General features: G+C 39.7%; 1 protein-coding gene and 1 long non-coding RNA gene across 2 annotated transcripts in view; one reads left to right on the top strand and one right to left on the bottom strand.

The window, feature by feature from the left end:
* Window positions 1-3,738: 3,738 nt before the first annotated feature.
* Window positions 3,739-7,072, bottom strand: LOC307018914. Its single transcript, XR_013802543.1, has 3 exons — window positions 6,846-7,072; window positions 5,686-5,778; window positions 3,739-4,677 (listed from the first exon to the last, which is right to left on the bottom strand). It is a non-coding gene; the product is annotated as an uncharacterized lncRNA (long non-coding RNA).
* A 13,528-nt stretch (window positions 7,073-20,600) lies between these two features.
* The window catches only part of paxip1 (PAX interacting (with transcription-activation domain) protein 1), a 45,915-nt gene continuing 41,344 nt past the window's right edge, over window positions 20,601-25,171 (top strand). Inside the window, exon 1 of the mRNA XM_079648831.1 lies at window positions 20,601-20,790. Coding sequence (XP_079504957.1) covers window positions 20,710-20,790 — 81 coding nt within the window. The 5' untranslated portion in view covers window positions 20,601-20,709. The remainder of the gene's footprint in view (window positions 20,791-25,171) is intronic.

The following is a 25,171-nucleotide window of genomic DNA, read 5'->3' as shown; positions in this document are numbered from 1 at the left end:
TAGGGATATGGTAAAATTATTAGTAGGCATGAATTGTGTTTAGATGACATTTAACAACTAAGATAGATAGTAAGATTAGGAAAATAGAGTGGGAAAGATTGGATTTATTTTACCTCAGTGTGTTAGAATTAACTATAGATAATGCGTCCCGAGATCTCTCTCTCTATCTCTCCGCCTGTCAGGACGCTACGACCCCAACTTCCAAGCAGACAAAAGACCTCACCACGGAAGACTCCTCCTTCTCCATCGAACAGACAGAGAACCAGAGCTGAACCAACAATGACAAGACTTTATCCAGAACCATCTCCACCTGAGGAATCCAGAACTACAGGTGACATAAAAGGCACACTCTCATCGGTCCCCCACAGGACATGAAGTTCCAAGCTGAGCCACAAGATTTGGGCACAAGAGCAGAGGGTGGGACATGAGAGTGGAATACGCCCTCCATGCAACAAAGTAGAGACTTTAAAGGAGGAGATGAAATGCAAAGCAGTTGGGCCACTCAAAAGAGTTACAGCGGAAGGATCCAAGAGCGGATGGACTGAGGAGAAGGTGGACGGAGAAGAGGACAGGACGGAGGAGTTGGCATGGTCCGGCAGAACGTGAGGGGGTCGTGGCTTGATAACCAGAGGGGCAGAGAAGGAAAACGGGAGTGAGTGAGTTTACACATAAACACACTTATTCACCAACGAGAAATACGTAAAGAAAAATATTTATTAGCCATGAATTAATCAATTAGTGAATTTATAAAGAGGAAACTATTAAATAAGCCTAAAAACACACTGAGGGTAGAACATTTTATTCAATCTTTTCATCATATGAACAAATTATTCTTTAAGAGATTTTTATTCATGTGTGAACCAGGGAAGATTTAATTTGTTACAATTCAAGTCTACAGTTTTTTTAGTAACCACTCTATAAGTGTAGACAAATCTTTATTTGTATGGAAAATGTTACAGGTAGAGCTAGTACCAAGCCAAAGATAGTATTCCAATCTAGAGTATTGATTTCTCCATTGTAGCATGGTTATTACCTCAGGAGGGAAGATTAAGGTGGAAATAACATTTGTTTTTCGTCCAAGATGTAGAGTTTTAAAAAAACACTGGACAAAGAGAGATTGCACATTTTAATTAAAAAAAAAACTAATATAATTGGGAGTAATACATGTGGGGCCTTGGATCACTCATTGTGATGGTGCATATTTTACAACAAATATCGTTCAGGGAGAAGGGGTCGCTCGACCCACCCTGCAGATGTTTTAAATCTTACTTGCAGCTGCAGAGGGAGCGCACGGCACCAGAGTATGAGTTTAAAAAGACAAGCGCCACCAGCTCCTAAAGGTCATCCATTCAATCAGTGATGACCTGACATTTAGAGATGTTATTTAAAGGAGAAACATATCTGCCATAAGTGAAAATTCCTTAATTGAACTACAAACCATTAATGAAATTACTTCAGTTTTTAAAATTCTTGTTAAAGGAGGGAGTAATTATCACATGCTCGGGCACCCAAGGTTCCACACACTGTTAAAGGGGTGAGCATAGCTATTTAAGTAGACCATAATTGAAGATAAATTAGTATAATGAGTTATTGATATTCCACTGGTTCTCACACCATTTCAGGGACTTTATCACTGCATTAGAACAGACCACCCAAAGGTACTGAGTAGGAACTTTTAAGTGATGAAATTCTACAACTGTTGTAACTGACCAAAATCTTCTCCCAGAAATGACTGTCTAGAATGCCGTACCCCAGAGTAGAACGTACCGATTGAACACGACGGCCCCTTCTAGAGAACATATTACTTTCATACCTTAAATGGGATGAAAGGAGGGAGGGTACATTTCTCATGAGGAGATCATTACAAATGCTAGCAGAACAACACGACCAACCCCCTTATACAGATGTTGATGACAATGATGAGTTAGTTTAAATGATATGGATGTTCGAAGATGAGATTGATCAATTAATGTCCAGCCGATGTGATTCTTTAAATGATGAAATCATGTGAAGAAGTGAGCAAAATAAAAATGCTAAAATGGAGTGAATCCATTTAAATTTACTTTACACTATTCCAAGATAGTTTATTTTTATTTTTCAATTTACTTTGCCAATCCAAGATATTTTATTTTATTCTTTATACTATTCTAATATGGTGGATCTCATGTTGTATAAATCATTGCTATTCTAAAATGGTTTGTTTCTTTTCACTTTGTAAAAAACAAGTGCCTTAACACTGAGCGTGGTATGGGAACGGTTTCTGTGAAAGGAGGGAGGAAGAAATGTTCTAATACCAAGCCATTGCTGCAATATTTGAAGAATGATATTGAATGTAAACAATAGAAGTTATGCACAAGGGAAAACTTTTATGTTTGAGCACAGTCAAAGTATATTTTGTATTTTTGTAAAGTTAAGGCTATTGAACCATTCCATTTTGATTGTATGTTTGTAACATGAGTTATGTACTATGCAAAGTTCAGATGAAGAACTCATTGATTTCAGTATTAGATACACACCTTTTAGGTGTGTAAGGAGGGACTGTTAGAAATTAAAATCAATGTTTTGATGGTAGAATGTAGCTTAAACATACCGTCAGTTTTAATGCTGTTTTATACTGAAAAAAAACGAAATTCTCGTGCACAACCAGTTAAGCTTTTATTCCGAAAATCCTTCATCTCCGGTTAGCATTTAGCATGTGGCTAATATACCATTTCCTAAAGAGGTGAATTTAGTAGCGAAATGACATGGAGTGGTGCAAACCGAAACCTACGGATTTAACACTACAACTATAGATGTCGAGATACTACCATGCTGAATATGAAATGAAGGTACAGTTTATTTGAATACATTATTGTTTACAGACGTGGGTAGCATGTGACAACATCCGGAACTCCACCGGAAACCAAAATGCTGTGAAGTATTTCCAGTATTTTTAAAGTATGAATTACAGCGTTTAGAATGTGTTAAATGAAAAGTGATGAAAGAGAATATGAGGAGAAGAGGCATACGGAAGTAAGCAATGAATGTAAAATGTCGGAATCCTCAGAATAACGTAATATCGGATCGGACTCAGAAGAACGAGGGGGGAGTCCCCTGCGTCACTACAGCTCCCAGAGAGGAGGAGCGAACAGCCAGGAAGCGGGAAGTACGAAGACTTGTGTGTCTCTTCTTTTCGGCCGCCATTGCGAGAGGGAGCTGAGGCTTTTCTCTCCTCACCAGAACAATATTCTGTCTGTAACACTACCGCGCCTTTTTAATTAAAGTATCCCATTTGAATCTTCTCAGAGACTCCATTTAGTCTCATTTTAAAGCTTCTCTCCTGGTCGCGAGAATAACGAACATAGTTAACAGCTTTGATTTTGCTAATGTGTTAGGTGTTACGATTTAATGTAAACTTTCAACTGTTCATTTTATAGTTTACACATTGTCTTCGGAGAATGAGAGCGAGAGCACTCAAAAAAACTCATTGGATGAACTCAATTCAATTGTGGGCAGGATTTCCATCCAATAAATATTCGTAGCCCCAACTGAAACTAAAAACATCCATTTAATAAAATTGAATTGAGTTAGTCCAACTCATTTTTATCAAATAAAGCTGAAATAAAATTATTACGTTAAGTAAATTAAATTAATTTACATTTGTCCAACTCAAACTAATATAATTAATTGGTAAATAAATAATGTAAAAATATAATTATTTTTCACTTTCTCCCCCATTAAGACACTCATGAGACAAAACCTAGTTGAGATATTTTTATTGAAAATTCTCAGATAACAATTACACCTTGAGGTGGATAGCCAATCCTCACTTTACTTGTGTAAACAGTGTCAAAGTTCTCTGTCAGAGTTATTTGTCTGTCTGCATTTCTTTTTTTATAAAACATATCAATAAACAGACTGAGCAGGAGATAAAAGCAACTCAGAAAAATAATAATAATGCCAATCATGGATGAGGAAGGTGACAGTAATCCTCAATTCAACATCAATATTTATATACACATCTCAATATTAGCTCTACTTGAAAACACAGAGCAAGATGTAAAAATATTTTTTTTAAAGAACATTTTTAAAGTGGTGCAAATAGCACTCCCGTAACAGTGCCGAAACTGGTGAAAAATGAACACCCAGCGATTCTAGATCTCCAAGTGCCACAAACAACAAAGACACTATAAAAAGGTGGATGCTTTGCACTGCTCTCCAAACAGGGAATATCATTGGGTGGTTTTGATATATAAAAGAGCGCACTGCACAAACCCTACAGTATATTTGGTAATTGAATAAGTGTAGTGTAGCCATTTGCTTTGAACCTACAATTACAAAAAAGCTAAATATTTGTTAAGGAAACTTGACAATACACTTGTTCACCTCTTATGCAAACAGCTTGATTTTCAGCTGCTGTATTTTTGCATTCAGCTTGTGCCCATCCAAGTTCATTACGATCTTCTGTAGAAACTCAAAGGTGTACTTCAGGTTGTCCGGGTAGCTGAGATCAAGGGCATAAATGATCCCCAAGAGCATGATGAGTCCCACAATGACGCTGCCTACGTTTTCCATGACTTTAATGCCTTCGATAACAATTCCCATGTCCTCTGGCCCCCCATCCCCGTTTTTTCGGATCGTGTAAATCCCCATGACTGTGTTGGAAATGTCCCTCTCTGCATCGTCAGCGGCGGAGGCCTGAAAACAACACAAACACGTATGTTAAGTAAAAAGCTGACCCCCACAAACAGAAAACTGTATGAAATATAAATAAGCATTCTTGAACCATCAACTGCAGTTTAAAGAAGCAGATTTGCTTCTGTTTGGCTCGCCTAATTGACCAATACTGCTTTAAACTGAGATAAGGACCTCCAACCTTATCAACATACAGAGCCTGAAATACAGAAATAAATAGTTGTACAAAAATGTAGAAATAAATTAAATTTAATAAAGATAGTTATCCATGTATGTCCTGTTTGCTTATCAACTTTTACTTATTTATTCATACATTTACCTATTTATTTCTATATTTATTATTTTATTCATGTATTTATTTCAGGATCTATTTATTATTTTATTTATTTACTCCTGTAATAATTTAAACATGTATTTCTGTATTTATTAATCCATTCAACTACTTATTTCTATATGTATTTCAATATTTATTTATTCGAGAATTTATTTATTTCAGCATGTATTTATTCATTTCTGTATTAATTGATACGTTTATTTATTGTCATATTTATTTATTTATGCATTTACCTACTTATTTCTACATTTATTTATTCTTAAATGTATTTATTTATGCATTTATTTATTATTTGTCCCTGAATTAATGTATACATTTATTTATTCATTAATATCCATATTTATTTATTTATTTCCTTATTTATTCCTGTATTTATTTTTTCATTTATTTATTGATAATAATAATAATAATAATTTTAATTTTTATAGGGCCTTTCAAGAGACCCAAGGACCTTTACAATGGGAAACAAAACAACAAAATAATAATAGTCACAAGGATACACAGGTTAGATACCTAAGTAATACACACAAGCGAGAAGTTGACATTATAGACATCTAGCCTTGGGTATGAATGGTGGTGTGCCATAGGATGTTCTCATTATAAATACATGCCATGGTATTAATAAATTAGGATAACACTGTTCAACGCTACATGGGAAAAATATTGTATAAACTTACCAGATACTCCTTGAAGAACGAGTCTGGATCTTCAGTTAGGTATATTACAAGGCTTCTCAGGATGCACTCCCTCCTGGTGTTGATGTTGTCACACTAAAGCAGAAGCAGGGTCGACAAATCAGGACAGAATTTAGTTAATGTGGGTGCGACAGAGCGGTTGTCTGAAGACCAGAAAGGTCAAATCAGTCGAAATGTCCCTAAGCAGGACATGGTATCTGACGGGAAAAAAATTGGGTGGGGGGGGCTCTGCCGCAGCACGTTAAACCGTGTGCGACCGTTATTAACATTTTCACAGAACAGAAGACTAACTTACTGGAGCCCGCTGCACTGTAGGCCAACGCTGTAAATACTTCTGTATAAATTAGCTCCTGTCTCTTTAGCTTTATTACAAGTTGACGGGAGTTCTGCGTTAGCTTTAGCATTAGCCATTGTGTTGAGTGTGGAGACGATATAAGGGGACTGCGGGAGAATAACCCAAATCTAACAAATTCAAAGTGATGACTCTTTTTCTAAAGGTTTACCTCAAGTACGAGCAAAAAGTATGCAGCATTAAAACTACTCTGAGAAGTCAAATGGAATCAAATAAGTAACTTAGGCCTACGTTTCTGCACAATTGTGGGTGCCTGCTTGTGAGTGAGGTTACCCATAAAAGACTCAGTACATATATTATCTCATTATTTAGATTAAATATTTGGCAGTAAAAAAAAGACCAGTGCCTAAACTCAACTGAACTCCTACAGTCCTCCTCTGCCTGCCTGCACTAAGGCCAGAAGAGATGGACAGACCTGAGCATTATGATAGAAAATGGCGGCGCTCACCTCATGCACTTTAATTACTCTTTGCATTTTTTTGGTTGGATATAAACTCAATTTTGGTTTACTGTGTTCAATGAAAATAACATTAAATCTAATATAATACAATCCACTGATCTCCATTATCCAGCAGGTATTCAATGCTACCCACATGTAGCAAGCTAGCTTCTAGCTACCAGTTATCTGGCTAGCCATAGCTAGCTTGCCGTTTACAACTAAAAACGGAGCAAAATATAACACGGTGGTTTCAAATATTCTTGTCGATATTACTGTATGAAAAGGCATTACTTGGAAACAGGGTACGTTCTAAACTACTAGAGACTACTAAAAAACTACTAAAATACTTACCAAAGAATAGACTTTCCCCAGTCAGTTTCCACAGTCAGTGTCAGAGAAAAGGAGGCAAAAGACAGAACGGATGTGCGCATGCGCAAAGGGGATGTGCAAAGGGGCGGTCCCCAGATGAAAACAATTCATTTTGAGTTGATCTGTCCTAAATACATTTAATAAGTGAATTGATTAAACTAATTTGTGTTACACTAATGAACTATACTTAGGTTTATTTCTTAATTAAAAATATTTAATAAAGCGAACATTTGTATATTGTGTCAAGTCTAAAAAGGTCTTGAATCGTTTTTATGAGTGAGGGAGAGAATAAACCGTCAAAAAGACATCAGTATGTTCATGGTATATATATTTTTTGGACCGGTGTAGCTACAGTGTAAACGTACCGCCAACATGGCCGAAAGTAAAGAGCAACGAGAGAACCAAGGGAAGTCCGTGAGAGATCGCTAAGACAGCGCGTCGACGGTTACCAGAGCAGATGTCGGAAAAGAGGCTGGCTGTTTCAAGGGAAAAGTCAAGAGAATACTGACGTTATCTTGTCACCGACTGAGAGTGGCGCGGATTCACCAACAGAGGGCAGTGTAGGACTTCACTCTACAAACATCCTTACTACAGACTTGCAACGGGCAGTATCAGTTTCATCTCATCGCTGCTTCAGACAGAAGAGTACGGCTCTGCAAATGGCCACAGGTTTGACTGTGTTACCTACAGGGTGTTGGACATTGTATATGTGTAACAAAAAAGCAGAGACTTGTTTAATATTGATTTATTGGTTAATAATAATAGCCCATTGTTGTTTATGGCTTATTATTGTTAGTAATGGTCAAATGAGATTTCTATGCATAATATAAAGACAAAAAAAAAGAGGGTTTTATAAGAGTAAATAGCAACACCATATCAGTATCTGGGTTAGACTTATAATAGTTTTCACATAGTGTTTTTCCTTAAAGTGTAAAATGTCAGTGCACGGAGAACAATCACACAGTGGTGAATTAAGGGAACAAAGTGAGTTTCTTCAGTCTGAACTGACTAGGTTAAGTGAGCTGCTAAAATCCCAAACTGATGATGCTGAAAAGGAAAGATTCGAGATACTCATTGGTGATATTCCTGCCAGAATTGAAATCCAGAAAGTAACAATGGAACCCACTTCAGTCACTTCCAAGTGTGCCAAACTCAGACAATCGTCAAGAGAGAGAAGGTTAACCCCAAAAATGCTGGAGTTGAAGCAAAAGGAAGTATCTCAACTAGAGAGCAAATTTAATATGCAATATGCACATTGGAAAGATCGAGTTCGAGACACACGCACCAAACTAAAGGATGAGTGCTCAGACAATGACTTGTGTGACATGATGGACACTGTTGAAGAGCGGGAGACAATAGTTAAAGATGTGTATGACAAATTACGGTTCATTTCAGCACCTTCCACTAACATTAGAGGGAACATTGATTCCTGCATAGCTGTAAAAGCAGACGTTATGGGGCTAATGAAGGTACGCATGAGTGAAGTCGGGCTAGAGGAGTTTGATGGTAAGGCAGAAAATGCAAGACTTCATATGGTGCTTGACCGAGACTATGCACAGTCAATATATAGTAAGTCCTCAGTCTCCAAAACTAGGAATCGTAGTCACAGCTTATGTCTTTCATCAGAATCACAATTAATGACCGTGAAAATAGAAGACTGTGCTGCAGAGCTTGCTGCTAAAAAGGCTGAAATTGAGATGGAAGATGTAATTGCTGCACAAAGGCAAAAACTTAAACGACTGGAGAATCAGAGAGAGATTGAAATAATAGCTGCCAAGCTAAAGGCATACTCTGAGGCTGACCCAAGTGAAATCCATGACAAAGGTTCACCAGTGCACAGTGAGGTGTCCTACTCTTCTCAGGTACCTCATAAAGAGCTACAAATAGAACAAACGTGAGAACAGCAAAAAGATACAAACAAACAGTGCTAACAACGAACTATTGCTGACAAAAGTCCTACATGACACAATGGTTCTCACCAGGCTTCCTGCACCTGAGCCTAAAGTCTTCTCAGGAGACCCACTACATTTCTTGGAGTGGAGCACAAGTTTCAAGACCTTGATAGAATGGCGTTGCACATATTCAGCAGACAGGTTGTTCTATCTACAAAAATACATCAGTGGAGAGGCGCAATCTGTGTTGGAAGGAAGCTTCTACAGAAAGGACGATGAAGCTTATGACCAAGCATGGAAAGCATTGAATGCACGATATGGCCACCCCTTTGTAATCCAGCAGGCCTTCAGAGAAAAACTGAAAAACTGGCCCGAAATCGGCTCAAGAGAGTCTATCAAACTAAGAAAATTCTGTGATTTTCTGACAGCATGCAGCAATACTATGCCACACATCAAAGGCCTACAAGTATTGAACGACTGTGAAGAGAACCAAAAGATGCTCCAAAAACTCCCTGACTGGCTGACCTCTCGCTGAAACAGACAAGTAACGAAGCAGCTTCTACAAACAGAGGAATATCCTACATTCAAAGAGTTTGCCAAGTTTTTAGCCACAGAGGCAGAAATTGCATGCAATCCTATAACATCCTTTCATGCCTTGAAATCTAGTGAAGAGAGAACATCCAGAGATAAAAAGCGCACAAATGCTAGTGCATTCATAACAAATGTGACACCGTCTGCTCAAGAAAGTACAGAGACTAATTACAGTGATGTAGAGAGCAGCTCAAACGTTTCGAACATAGTAAATACAGTTAACACTTCATTGACATCAAGTCCAGTCACATGCCTGTGCTGTAGAGAAAGTCACTCCATCTACAAGTGTCCAATGTTTGCCAATAAGCCTAGGGAAGACAAGAGACAGTTCATCCATGACAATAACCTATGCTTTGGCTGTCTTAGGAGAGGACACATTTCAAGGGACTGCAGGAATAAAGCTACTTGTGGCATATGCAAGAGACCTCATCCAACACCACTTCATGAAGACCGTTCTGCTGCTGCAGACACATATTCTTCCCAAACTATGCAAGCAGAAGAAAATATGTCTTCCCTCTCTTGCTGCTTGGACAAGAGCAATGGTGGGAGCACATCCATGGTCGTGCCCGTTTGGGTATCGTCAACCAACACACCTGAAAAAGAGACATTGGTTTATGCCCTATTGTATACTCAGAGTAGCAGCACATTTGTAGACCAAGAGGTTTGTGAGAATGCAGGGACACATTTCGAGCCGGTCAGGTTAAAGCTAACCACTATTATGGGAAAAGATTCCATTGTACAGAGTAACAGAGTAAGCGGTCTTAGAATTAGAGGGTTTTCCTCACAAAGCTTCATTAACTTGCCACCTGCCTATACCAGAGATTTCATTCCCCTTGAACATTCGCACATACCTACCTCTGAAACTGCCAAAAGGTGGAAAAACCTGAAAAGCATAACCAAGGAGTTACCTGAGCTGATGGATTGTGAGGTCGGACTCTTAATAGGCTATGACTGCTCCAGAGCGCTGGTACCTCGGCAGGTCATAACTGGAGGTGACGATGAAACATATGCTGTCAAGACAGACCTAGGTTGGAGTATTGTTGGCAGCTCAACACAGGTAGCAAAGTCAAAAGAAGTAACAGGTCTGTGCCACCGTGTACATGTGAAGGAACTTCCTCCATTGACACCAACCATGGTCATTAGAGCCCTGGAATCCGACTTCAGGGATACGAATTATAGAGAAGTGAGCATATCACAAGATGACATACAGTTCCTGCAAATACTCAATGAATCAATACATACAAATACAGAGGGAAACTTGGAAATGCTACTTCCCTTTAAGGTGCGCCCACAATTACCGAAGAACAAGCTACTGGCTCTCAAACGACTGAACCATCTAAAAAGAAAGTTTGAGAAAAATCCAAAATTCAAGGAGGACTACATCAAGTTCATGGAAGGCATCTTTAAAGATGGAGACGCAGAGAAAGCTGAGAACCAACCCAAAGCAGGAAATGTGTGGTATATCCCACATCAAGGGGTCTATCACCCAAGAAAACCCGAAAAGATCGGGGTTGTTTTTGACTGCTCAGCCAAATATGATGGAACAGCACTAAATTATCACTTACTAACTGGCCCTGATCTCACAAATGGATTGACAGGCGTACTCTGTACATTTCGCAAACATCCAATCACAGTCATTTGTGATGTAGTTGTAGATGTATGTTCCACAGGTTTCGTTTGAACCCAGAAGACAGAGACTACTTACGATTCCTTTGGTGGGAAAATGGTGACACAACTTCACAGCCAAAAGAGTATCGTATGAAAGTTCATCTTTTCGGAGCAGCATCTTCCCCGGGCTGCGCAAACTTTGGATTGAAGTATCTTGCAAGCCAAAATGAAAAGCAGTATCCTGCAGCAGCTCACTTCATCAGGAATCATTTCTATCTGGATGATGGTCTCGTCAGTGTGGAATCTGTGGATACGGCCATCAAGCTGGTAATAGAAGCACAAACTATATCTGCAAATGGAAGACTGCACCTCCACAAGTTCATCTCTAACAACAGAGAAGATTTGGAGTCAATACCTGACAGCGAGCGAGCCAGTGGAGTTCAGGATGTGGATCTCAGCCATGGTAAACTCCCAGTCCAGACTGTGTTGGGAGTAAAGTGGAGCATGAGTAGCGACACATTCTCCTTCAAGGTTACACTAAATCCAGCAGAAAAACCAGCAACACGGCGAGGAATCCTATCAACAGTAGCCTCTGTGTTCGATCCACTAGGCTTTGCGGCTCCCTTCCTCCTACTGGGGAAGAAAATACTGCAGGAGATGTGCCGAGCAAGGTATAGGATGGGATGACACACTTCCTGAAGAACTAAAGCCACAGTGGGACAGCTGGTTAAACGACCTACATAATCTGCAAAACCTCCAGATACCAAGGTGCTTCATCCCAGAATACCTTGGCAAGGTTCAGAGAACTGAACTACACCACTTTTCCGATGCTAGTAGCTATGGATATGGTCAATGTTCATATATCCGAGTGGTGAGTGAAGACAAAGTATACATTGCTCCTTGGTCATAGGTAAAGCGAGAGTTGCACCCACCACGGTTGTAACCATACCAAGGCTGGAGTTGACGGCAGCAGTGGTCTCATCAGCAATCAGTAGCATGTTAAAAGAGGAGCTAGAGCTCAAGATTGATCAAGAATATTTTTGGACTGATTCACAGGTTGTCTTAGCTTACATTAACAATGAAGCTAGAAGGTTTCATGTTTTTGTTGCAAACAGAGTCCAAAGAATCAGAGAAAGATCAGACCCAGCACAGTGGTGCTATGTTGATACGGATCAAAATCCAGCGGATCATGCCACCAGAGGCCTAAAGGTAGCAGAATTAGTCAGCTCAAATTGGCTGACTGGACCAAAGTTCTTGTGGGAAAGAGACATTGTCACACCAAAATGGAACACAGAGCTTCTGTTGGCTGATCCAGAAGTCAAAACAACCCAATCACTACAAGTAAATGTAGTAAAAGAGGACAATTTCTTGGAGAGATTGAAAGGATTCTCAAAATGGAGCATAGCATTGAGTGCTATTGCTCGTATCCAGCGACTGGCAAAAAGATCCAAAATGGCAGAACCCATAATCGTGGAAGACAGAAGAAGAGCCAGTCTTGTGCTAGTGAAGTTAGCACAAAGGGATGCTTTCAGCAACGAAATACAACTACTGAGTCAGGGTAAACTGCCACTCAGTCATCCATTGTTTCAGCTCGACCCGGAGTTACAAGATGGTGTTCTCAGGGCGGGAGGGCGATTAAAGAAGGGCTCCTTACCTCTTGACCTGAAACATCCAATGATCTTACCAAAACACGGTGTGGTCACACATTTGATCTTAGATTACTACCATGAGAAAACTCAACACCAAGGAAGAGGACAGACCCTCCACGAACTGAGAGCAAATGGATATTGGATTGTTGGTGGTAGCAAAGTTGTGGCAAACCACATTAAGCAATATGTTGTGTGCAGAAGAGCTCGCAGGCCAACAGAAACGCAGAAGATGGCGGATCTACCTGCTTACCGTGTTGACCCCTCTCCCCCATTCTCATACTGTGGAATGGATTGTTTTGGGCCATTTCACACAAAGCAAGGTCGTAAAGACCAAAAGAGATATGGACTCATATTCACCTGTTTCTCATCGAGATCAGTCCACGTAGAAATGTTGGAGGATCTAACAACTGATGCTTTCATAAACGCCTTGAGACAGGGCCGTGGGAAGTAGGGGTGCTGAGGGTGCTGCAGCACCCCCTGGTGGAGGACAGGGGATCTGTACTTCCACAAGATATAATAAAAGAAAAACGAATTTTCAGCCTTGATGTAACAACATTCATAATTAAGTAAAGATAACACCCTTTTCCCCGGTTACATTTTCCGTTTGCCCTGTACGATGGGCGCTGTGAGTGATGAAGTGGGGGATGTTGGCTTAGCAGGCGCCCGCAGCTCACAGCTAAAGTGAGAGAGATAGAGAGAGGGGATACCGCGGTACCGGCGGGGATTGTTGTTAGCTTCTGCTGCGCTAACGGATATAAGAAGCTGTTTCTACAATAATGTGGAGGGAGAGTCCTCTCCTGTCAGACTGAGAGGCTCAGTGAGGTAAAGGACTCTGAGGGCTTAGATAGTTCACTTTAGTCTAAGTTATCTCAGTGGGTCTCAAACGTTTTGATCACCATTTATGTAAACAAATATTTCCAAGGCACACCTTTATAATTATTAGGATAAATAAAAACAGGTTTGAAATCATTCCAATGTATACTATAGGACATTAAACCAAAAATATCGTTTAAAACTGGAGAGATTTTAAAATATACATAAATAAATAAATATTAACTTGTAAAATAAGATATGAATGAACAACACAAATAAAATAAGTTACATGTATTTGTTATTGGCTATGGTAGGTTATTGGAAATGTTCACATACCTGCTTATTTGATTGATAAAATGCAAACCGATCTTTTTCATATGGGTGTTTAGAGTTGTACCCCCTAGATCAGTCTCTAATTGGGCGCTCAAAGTGCACCAAATTGAAGCATTTTACTTTAAAATGTTTAAAAAATCTTCCCGGGGGGGGTACCCGAAGTCGTGAAGTCCATCCCTCCAATTAAAACATGTTATAATATATAATAAATTTGAAGCCTTGTTATATAAGCTGTCCAACATGTCAATATATTTCTCTTTTTGCAGTGTAGTGGTCTTTTGTAGAGGTTTTTCATTGCCAGCTAAAATATTGCCTTATAGGGCAGCACATTGGTCAGAACCAGCCCTGGTGTCATCCCCACAGCACCCCCCATTTGAAGCATGTTCCCACGGCTATGCCTTGAGATGTTTCCAAGCTATCCGTGGAGCTGTAAGACAAGTCAAATCCGATCAAGGGACACATTTTGTTGGTGCAAAAAATGAACTGACAAAGGCGTTGCAAGAAGTAGACAAGGACAGATTAACTACCTTCTTGGCTGAAAAACACTGTGACTTTTCTATGAATGTGCCAGAGGCCAGTCACATGGGAGGCGTTTGGGAGCGGCAGATCAGGACAGTTAAGAGCGTCCTGAATTGGGTTCTCTCTAAAAGTGCTTGAAGAGATGACGCTTCCTTGAGAACATTTTCCTATGAAGCCATGTCAATCGTAAACAGTCGCCCACTCACAACTGACCACATTACAGATCCAAAAGGTTTAGAGCCACTTACCCCAAACCATATATTCACCATGAAAACCTCCTTTCCGCTGCCTCCACCAGGAAAGTTTGTGGCAGAAGATTTGTATGCCAGAAAAAGGTGGCGGAGAGTACAATATCTAGCAGAGCAATTCTGGAGTAGATGGAAGAAGGAGTATCTAACAAACATCACCCTTAGACAGTGCTGGCATTCTCCGAGACGAAATGTCAAAATAGGGGATATTGTCATTGTTAAAGAGGAAGAGCTTCCTCGAAATGAGTGGAGACTTGGCAGAGTGCTAGATGTTTGTAAAGATGAAGATGGACAAGTGCGAAAGGTCACAGTTCAAATGGGAAACAGGAAGCTTGGAAAGAAGGAAAAAATATCAGTTAAACCATCCATTCTCGAACGTCCTATTCATAAATTAGTTTTACTTCTAGAAAACAACTAAGAGGTGTTCTATTGAAACCTTAGACATTTTGAACACTTACCAGTGTGGAGAATTAAGGTACTGCACATATATCCACCTTGGTTCTTGAAATGACTAGATTTATTCACATGTACGGTTTCATAAATCATAGTAATTTGTTGGGAGTGTAACGGTCTGAGAAATGTTTATATTTGGATGTTCATTGTGTGCCTTGCTTATCAATTTATGATTTAGTCAATTTGAGTGTAATTAGTTAGTTAATTAAAATGTAGAGTATTATCTGAATAGCGAAATGTAGAATGGTTCATATTTGGGATGTGGTCGGTGAGTCGCATGACCACAGTCAGGTCATAAGGCATTGCCATGGCAACGCATGCCGTTGGCATAATTCTACAGGGTTCAAGAGGCGCACACGGTAAATGTTTCTTTTTTGTGATATGTGTGCAATACATTTATATGTGTCAAAGTTAATGTTAGCTCAGCTGTAAAGGTTCAGGAGACAGAGCAGTTATGGGTATGCATGTTTTCTATTACTTTATGTACAAAGAAAGTTCCATGCATACATTGACATCACATTATAGCTTATCTCTTTGTACCACCCCTGAACCCCAGGTTAAACACTACTGCTCTGATGGCCACCGTACAGCATTCCTTTTTTCATCATTTGTTTGATTTGATTTACATACAACTTGTATTTTAATTATAATTAATAATTCAAAATTTGAATAAAATATATTGTGTTCACATGAAACATATCTCTTAAAACTGTTACTTAGCTAAAACCTAAAAATCAATAATAATGTGGTTTGGCTGTTTGTGTAGAGCAGGGGTGTCAAACTCAAGGCCCGGGGGCCAAATCCGGCCCGTGACTTCATTTTCTGTGGCCCCACAAGAGCTTGCAAAGAATATTATATGTTTATTATACGGTTACATGCAGTGCTTGAATTGGAATAAAAAAGGGGCCAGTACTCTAAATCAGCAACTGTTTCAAGTCAATTTATTTAAACAGCCCAAAAACAAGTATTTGACTCAAAGTCATATAGTATATCCTATAATGCTGGCGTGTTTGTCTCTTTACTTTATATTTTAGATAGGCTCACTGTACTTAAACAAAATGACTCAGGGTGCATCTGAGATAAGAAGGGGGGGAAGTGGTAAAGTGCTATTTTTATAAGTGGGGAGTGGACCAGTCACCCTCTAGGGGGGTCCGGGGGCATGCTCCCCCGGGAAGATATCTTTTTAAATATTGAAGTTACAGTAGATGCATCAATCTGGTGCATTTTGAGGGGGAAATAAAGAGACTATATTTGTTGTCATGCGTCAATCAGGGCCGGACTGGGACAATAAGTCAGGCCGGGAATTATACACCCAGCCAGGCCACTACCTGTTTTTTGTGCCATTTTGCTGGATTTATTTGTCAATATTTACAGCGTTGCTGCCCATAGTGATAGCCCTCTAGTTTAAATCTAGTACCCAAAAATAAACATATGGAGATCAGTGCTTGAATTGGGCCGGTACTCACCGGTATGCAGTACCGGCACTTCTGATTTTTACCCATGTGGTACCGGCACTTCTTACTGAGTACCGGCAAGGTGCCGGTACTCAGTAAAATGCCGGTACTCAGCCGCCGGCAATATACGTATATATTGTAAACACAACGCAGCGCAAATGTGGGTCTGACTCTGCCTCACAGAGGGTGACTGGCTGTCTACATATGCCTGCCGACATTGCCACTTTCATACAGATCATACTAATGCCCTCTATTGGTCTCTGTGTGTCATTCAAGCTCGGGAGGGTGTGTGTTGGTGTATGTGTGGCGCGAGCGAGCAAGAAAGCGCGCGCACCGGTTACGTGTATTGTTGTTAGCATCTGGTGCTAGCTAGCTGCGCTAACGGAAATAATGAGCTGTTTCAACAACAAGGTGGAGGGAGAGTCCTTTACTGTCAGACTGAGAGGCTGAAAACTACAGCTCTGGTGAGGTAAATTACTCTCTGAGTCTTTAGATAGTTAACTTAGTTTAAGTTATCTCAGTGGGTCTCAAACGGTTCGGTCACCATTTATGTAAACACATATTTCCATTTGAGGGGGTAGTGATTAGTAAAATATGCATGAATAATACAAACAAAATGTTAACTAGGTGAAAAAAGGTAAGATAAACTTGTTGAGAGCTAAAACTAGTCTTTGCTGTTGCCTCAAAGAGGAGCAGGGGGGAGAGGAGGGAGACAGGAGAGGCCGATTCAGGAGCCCAGACACACTCACAACTATAAATGAACCAAAAACAAATAAATAAACAAGTTTCAATGTTTTTTCATATTGGATATTGTATGTTATTGGTTATGGCCATGTACTTATGATTTTATGATTATTTAAATGTATACATTTTTGTTTCATATGGGTGTAGTCTCTTTATTTCCCCCTCAAAATGCACCAGATTGATGCATTTAAGTCCAACATTTAAAAAAATATCTTACCGGGGGAGCATGCCCCCGGACCCCCCTATAGGATTTGAGGCCCGGCCCCACTGTTCCCAAATAGATTTGCAATTTTTTTTAAAGAGTAACCCATCTCCATATGTTTCTTTTTGGGTAGTAGATTTAAACTAGAGGGCTATCACTTTGTGCAGCAACGCTATTGACAAATAAATCAAGCAAAATGGCACAAAAAACTGGTAGAGGCCTCAGGGACGAGGAGTCATTTAACCAGCCAGTAGGAGTCAAGCTTTACTTTCTTTTATATCCATAAAGAAAAAGTAAATCTGTTTACAGTTGTTTCATTATGGATGTTGAGAGGTATCCATATATCTCTTCATTTTGCTCTCAAAGTGCACCAGATTGATGCATCTAACTTCAATATTTAAAAAAAAATGTTCCCGGGGGAGCATGCCCCCGGACCCCCCTAGACTAGAGGGTGTCAGGTCGACTCCCCACTTATAAAAATAGCACTTTACCACTGCACCCCCTCTAATCTGAGATGCACCCTGAGTCATTTTGTTTAAGTACAGTGAGCCTTTCTAAAATATACAGTAAAGAGACAAACCCACCAGCATTATAGGATATACTATGACTTTGTGCCAAATACTTGTTGCTGATTTAGAGTACTGGCACCTTTTTTATTCCAATTCAAGCACTGATGGAGATGGGTTACTATTTAAAAAAAAATTGCAAATCTATTTAGGAACCTGTCAATGTGGACATATTTTAAGTGGGGTTGGACCTCAAATCCTCTAGGGGGGTCCGGGGGCATGCTCCCCTGGTAAGATTTTTTTTTAAATGTTGGACTTAAAGGTGGGGTAGGTAAGTTTCAGAAACCGGCTCGAGATACACTCTTTATTATATTCCATGGAATACTCTTAACATCCCGATAGCAATGAATATCTTAAGTGCTTTGACAAAAAATCCATAAAAACATGTCATCTGTGGAAGCCGTAATACTGTAAAAACTACAACCAATCCGTTTAGCCGGGAAACGGATTGGATTGCCGCCCTGTCTGTCAGCCTTCCATCTCTAGCACGCACAAATGTATCTCGTGCCCTCATTGGGCGTGCCGTCATTGGGCGTGCATTGCAGCAGTACTTCAATGACTCGCAAGCAACAGGCGGCCACGTTCACCATGGCAGAGTTAGGTTCAACATCGTCTACTGCTCGCAAAAGAAAAAATGTAAATATGCCTATTTTCTTAGAATGTGCCCTTTTCTCCGAATTTGACTCTTTTTTCTTTAAATGTTACTTTTTTTTTTAAATGTCACTTCCTTTTTTTCATTTTGACTTTTTTTCCAGAATTTGGCTTTTCTTTTTAAATCATTTTTCTGACATTCTCACTGAAGAGACTTGCAATTATTTGCCCCAGACTTCTGCTTTCAAAGGTGGTTGATTATGAAGTGATTACCTGATAATAATCCAATGCAGAGGCAATAATGTAATATAATACATTATTTTATATATATATTTATATATGTATTTTTATATAGTCTTAAAGTTACAACCGGCCCTTTGAGTGCAGCCCTAATGTTGATGTGGCCCGCAATTACATTGAGTTTGACACCCCTGGTGTAGAGCCTAGTACAAGAGTGATGTAAATTATGGTAAGAGCCATGGACATTTAACCCTGACTTTGTATTCATTTAAACCAGGGGTGGGGAACCTTTTTCCTCTCAAGGGCCATTTCAATTTTTACAACATACTTCGAGGGCCGTACAAATTATTGAACTCAATGTCTACTTAAAAAACTCAAATCACAGCCCATTCATTTCGCGTTTCTTTCATGCTGTGCAAAGAAAAAGCAACCTCTTAATCCAGATATTTGACCATGACCCGCGCATTCATACACCGTGGCCTGACCACCAAAACAGAAATATATGGACACAAGATGTGTGCAAATGTATTTAGTTTCATATCCATGTGGACATGATTTAAGTGGGGGAGGGGGGGGGGGGGTTTGGGGGGCATGATCAGATTTTTTTCTTTATGGATATTTTACAAATCACTTCCCTTTTAAACTCTATTCTTGTTTATTAATAACAACTTTTTTTTACTTTTATATTAGTATTGTATACCTGTTTACTTTATTCTCTTATTTTTCTATAACTATAATGATCATATAAAGATGTGCCTTTACCTCACTGGTTGGAGAAAAAGCTTCTTATATTCGTTAGCATAGCTAGCTAATCAGATGCTAATAACAACAACGTTATTGACTGTATGATCAGTATGACAGATGAACAGATCGCCACTGGGTTTACAACTAAAGACACAGCCACGCAAATACTGCGGCATGTGTACTGCTCCTTATGGGTATTGCAATTTGTGATGTCCCGGCCCGGAGCCGCGTTCTGGTGCTCTCCGTTAGAACTACACTCCTGTCAGACGAGACATATACCACGTGATGACACGTTAGGCTCGTGTTGTGTTCAAGGACCCTAACCTTGGCCAGGAAAAACAAGCTTGTTTTATTATTTTTCGGTTTAGATTTCTTGAATTTTTTTCTTTTTTGCGCGTGTTTATAAATTACCTCGAGGGCCGTACCAAATGGTCTCGCGGGCCGTATACGGCCCGGAGGCCGGAGGTTCCCCACCCCTGATTTAAACACTAGTATTCAAAATGTTATTACACAAGAGTCAATACAAGGTTATTATAAGAATAGAACAGACATTTACAGAAAAAATAAACAGTTGTATTCATTTACATTTGCACTATACACTGTTCCTTTTAGAAAAACGTATATTCAATATATATATATATATATTATTGAAAGAAAAAAATGATTTCAATCAAGAAATATTCATTTGAAAACAGAGTTATACAATATGGACAGCAACATCCCAAAGCCTTTTTTGATGGCTTCACTATGACTTAAAGTTTTAGACGTTGTCTGTAAACAATACAAAAACACATGTCCTCACTTCACTGTCTGATTAAAATAATCTAGGTTACATGTTTGGATAAAAACATAAACTTTCATATGACAGGGTGATTGAATGTCTCTTAAATAAACAATTCGACCCTGTACATCTGTTTTATCAGCGCTCTTCATCGTATCCTTTCTATGCAGACTTAGAAGCTGTGATATAATGGATTGGAGAGCAATAAAGGACAAATACACGTTTGTACGAAGGACAATATATTAAAAAAACCCTACGTATTTCAGAATGTAGTAGTCCAAGGCGCGCTCAGCGATTTGGCGCTAGAGTCTCCGGTTTACTGTACACTCTAACCCAGCTGCCGTAACATAGACTTTTTTCTCTTTTAAGCTTTTGACTGGGTTTTTTATAAATATTCTTATGACATTCATGGACAATCATGTCTGAAGAAGAAAATAAGGTTTCCGACGAACTTTTCAAAGATGTCAAATTCTACGTGGTAGGGGACATTGACGAAAAGGTGAGGCTCTGGACACAAAAACGATAGCTTCTTGTAGCTAAATTGTTTAGCATGCTAAGTTGCTAGCAGCATTCAATCCAAATGATGTGCTCCAGGAGAAGCTAACCAGCAAGCTAACTAGCTGACATGCTAAATGATTGAAGTTGCTCTTTGGACCCTCACATACAGTACTGGGTGATCCCTATAGTATCCAGTCATTTATATGTGAGATTGCGCTCCTGAAACCCGACTTCACTGAATATTATGTCAAGAGGCTTAATCACCCAGCACTACACTTTCATGCGGCTCCTTCGCTATGAGTTTCGTAGTTGCACAGATGGTTAGCTGCTAGCCTAATGCCTTTGGTTGATCTTTCACAGAAAAAGCTGGCATGTATTAGTTTGTTTTCTGTAAAGCAAGAGTGCTCAGCATGTCTGCTGATCCGGCTCTGATGGAACAGCTAGGTGCTCAGGATTAGGCTCGGTGTTATTCTGCATCAACCTGTGACCATCAACATCTTGCTCAATTGTGCGTCCTTATTGCGCATGTGTCACTGCTCGTTCCCTCGTTGTGCTGGTGACCTGTGGCACGGAGCTGCACTTCCTGCCAAATAGTGACTAAGATAAAATAAGATAAGATGGTACTTTATTGATCCCAATTTGGGAAATTGTTGTGTTGCAACAGCATAAAAAGACTAGGGCATACAATACAAATTCAAAGGCTAGAAATAAACAAGAAAGTAAAAAAAAATACATGTTGAATACAAGGTATTATATATACAAATATATATATACATACATATATGACAGAAGGAATATTAATATTAAATATTGAACAGATTATTTAAATGTAAAATGTACAATGTGGTTTTATTCCAAGAGAAACTACGGAGCAGAGAGTTCTCTTCCAGCCAGAGGTGATTTGTTGTTCAGAGTTATGGCAGTAGGCAGGAATGTGTTCCTGTATCGGTCCTTGTGACAGCAGAGATGCAGCAGTCTGTTGGAGAAGGAGCTCTTGTCTGTGCAGCTGTAGGTGGAGAGGATGGGTTGGGTTATCAGTGTTTCCCACAGATTTGAAATATACTTGTGGGGGGGGATAACAACATTAACCTTTCTGTTGGTCGCTTGTGAGCAGACCCTTCACGCGATGGCAGAGCGAACAGGTACAGCCAGGGCTGGACCGAGACAATAAGTCAGGCCGGAAATTATACACCCAGCCAGGCAACTATAGTTTAAATCTACTACCCACAAATAAATATATGGACATGGGTTACTATTTAAATACAATGGTAAATGTATTTAGGAACCTGTCCATGTGATTTTAAGTGGGGGTGGACCTAAAATCCTCTGGGGGGGTACGGGAGCATGCATCTGGTGCAATTTGAGGGGAAATAAAGAAACTAGATATATGGGAACAGAACACCCGTATGAAACCGAACTGCATACATTTCAATAATCATAAAATCATGTTCATAACCAATAACATACCGTATCCAATATGAAAAAACACTGAAACTGGTTTATTTATCCAACGGCTGGAACTGCGACAACAACAACTTTACGGCAGCACTGTCCAACTCTGTTCACAGTTTCTGATCCACTAACAAGTCCTTAAACTCTGAAGAGCCCATACCGTGTTCCTGTTAGTGTTTACTTCTTGTCTGTCTTCTTCTGTTCATTTATCTGACGTCCAGCGCTCCGTCTTTTACCCTCTTTTACTTTCTCTTTCTCTCCTCTGTGTCGCCTGTCAGCGCAACTTACATGATGCCGTTTAGACAATATAATAATAAAGGGCGGTGCCGGCTGTCAGCGAACCGATCCGGCCTTTGCGCGACTATCACTCAAATGCGGGACATAGTCTCAATGTGTGGGACGCGGGACAAATAATAAAAATGCTGTGTGTGCAGTCCCGCACAGTGCGGGACACCTGGTCACCGTACACACACAGTTCTGCCCCTCACACACACACGCTTCAAATCGAGTTGCATAAATGCTTGAGCTACGTTTTTATTATAATTACTGTGAAATCTGCCTATTATGTTTTCGTCATTATTACAACAAACACACACTTGCAACTGATAACACTGGCAATGATTTTAGATGTATTAGACTATTAAAAAAAGAAATCATGCTTCAAATAAGTAGGGGTACGGCGTACCCCCGCGTCCAACACCCACTACACCACTGACTGCAACTACAAAAAGCTAAGGTTTGTTTTCTCATCAGGAAATGCAGACCGGCTCAAACAAACGATTTTTAAATCATCATCCTCACGATCATTTAATGTATCATAGGTTCGCCGAATTGACATGAAAGCACTAATAAATGTAGTTTCATCCACTTGAGTTTACAAAAATAATCGATTTGTTTTTATATCACATCCGACGGGAGGAAATTCAGCAGCTCTCACTACCGATTTTTAATCCTAATTTAATCATCATCTTCAACACGAGCATTTATGTTTATGTTCGCCGAATTGACATGAAAGCACTGACAAATATGAATATACTGTAGTCAACTTCATTAAAACGTTATTAACGTGCCTAAACTCAGTAATTCACCATTTCTACGCATGACAACACACTTTGTCCGTGTTTGACTCTCTCGCCGCACAGTGAAACGTTCCCGCATTGACGTCACATCCGGCTTCCCCCAAAACCTCAAAATGAGTCGAAGGAATTTTCCCGCGATGTTCGAATTTATTGATATTTATCGGAACGGTATCGGTTTTTATTTTTTAAACTGACGGTTCGAGATTACTAGTAGCCCACTATTTCATTGCACAACAGTTGTTGGGTTCGTGTCACAGGCTCTTTAAGGGCCTACACACTTGCACAACTAAACTACATTTTAGCATTTAAAATACCTAGCCATTATTTTGCGGTTATTTTGGTGAAAGTAACTCAAAAGTAATATAAAAGTAGTATAACTCATTACATTTCAGAGAAAGTAATATTGTAATGTAACTTATTACTTAAAAAAGACAGTAATATGTAATGTTTTACATTTTGGAAGTAACTTGCCCAACACTGATCACTACCCTCTCAAATGGAAATATGTGTTTACATAAATGGTGACCAAACCGTTTGAGACCCACTGAGAACTTAGACCAGGGGTGGGGAACCTTTTTCCCAAGGCTCTCGACTAACTTTTTTCACCATCCTCCCGAAACCGTCCCGAAATACAATCTAAGCCATCCCGAAATTAATGTGGACCGTCCCGAAATTTAAAATATTAGTTTTTCTACATTATCATTAGCTAGAATCATTCAAAGTGAGCTTTAACATAAATAAAACATCATACAAATCATTAGATGATAATTCATCAACCTTTTTATTTGAGTAAATCAGTCAATCACATAAACAAAGGCCAAATATATTTAAACAAACACAGAAACGAGAAAATTACTCTAATATTGAATCCAATCAAGTCCCATCCAATTAACAAAAAAATCCAACACTCTGTCCTGAAGACAGAACCCAGAGTAACCACTAACCAGGATGACAGTCTGTAACACAGTCAGGAGACCTTTACAAACTGCCCCGCCCCCTCGCACACAGACGGGAGAGAGAGATCTCGTCTGGATTAGAAAGCTCGAAAATACATCATAGACGCATGTTGTAGTCTTATTGCATATTAGAAACGGAGTTGGCAAAACTAAAACTGCGATATAATGTTTATGTAGCAATAATACATATGACATATATTTTTTAAATGTCTCCAGTACCGATAAAAAGTCCGATAACTTCGGAGCTTAACGTTACCACTGTCTTAATAATTCCAGCCCGGGGCCCGTTTAATACCGGGGCTCGGTACCAATCCCTACATGGGGAGAGGCGCAGCATATTGCTAAGGACTAAATACGATGGAGGGTTCTCATCTCAGCCTTATTACCGATAGGGGATGAAGAGGAGTAAGTAAATAAAGAGGTCGGCGCTCCAGGGTCTGGTTCTGCAGTGCGTTTTTGTGATGTAACGGTAAAACATTTCAGAATTCCTCCACGGGATGCCATTGTCATTGTACATCACTCAACCCGCAAAATACACACAGTCAGAGCCATATAATAGATAAATGGCGCTGCACACACTCAGTACATAGCTAGACCTGCAAATTTGCGTGCCAGGAATTCGCGGGCACAGCCAGCTGTGCGGCTGCACAGCTGTAGCTACGTACTGTGTGTTTGTTTGTGTGTATTTCGCGGGTTGCTAAATGTTTTGTGCGTTTATGTTGACAAGGAGGTTTAATAACTGTGTGCTACACAAAACGTGCAGTCAGTTTCATTTTCATCGCCGTTCATCTCTCGTCCCAAAACAATTTTTTATCCTCCCCGACACTATTTTTTTAAGCTCGAGCCCTGCTTTTTCCTCTCAAGAGCCGCTTTCACACCGCAGGACTTGCCGTAC

Source organism: Notothenia rossii (assembly GCF_949606895.1).
Source record: "Notothenia rossii genome assembly, chromosome: 9".
Taxonomy (NCBI): Eukaryota; Metazoa; Chordata; class Actinopteri; order Perciformes; family Nototheniidae; genus Notothenia; species Notothenia rossii.
Note: the sequence above shows the minus strand (reverse complement) of the source record. Positions and strands in the feature narration are given on the sequence as shown.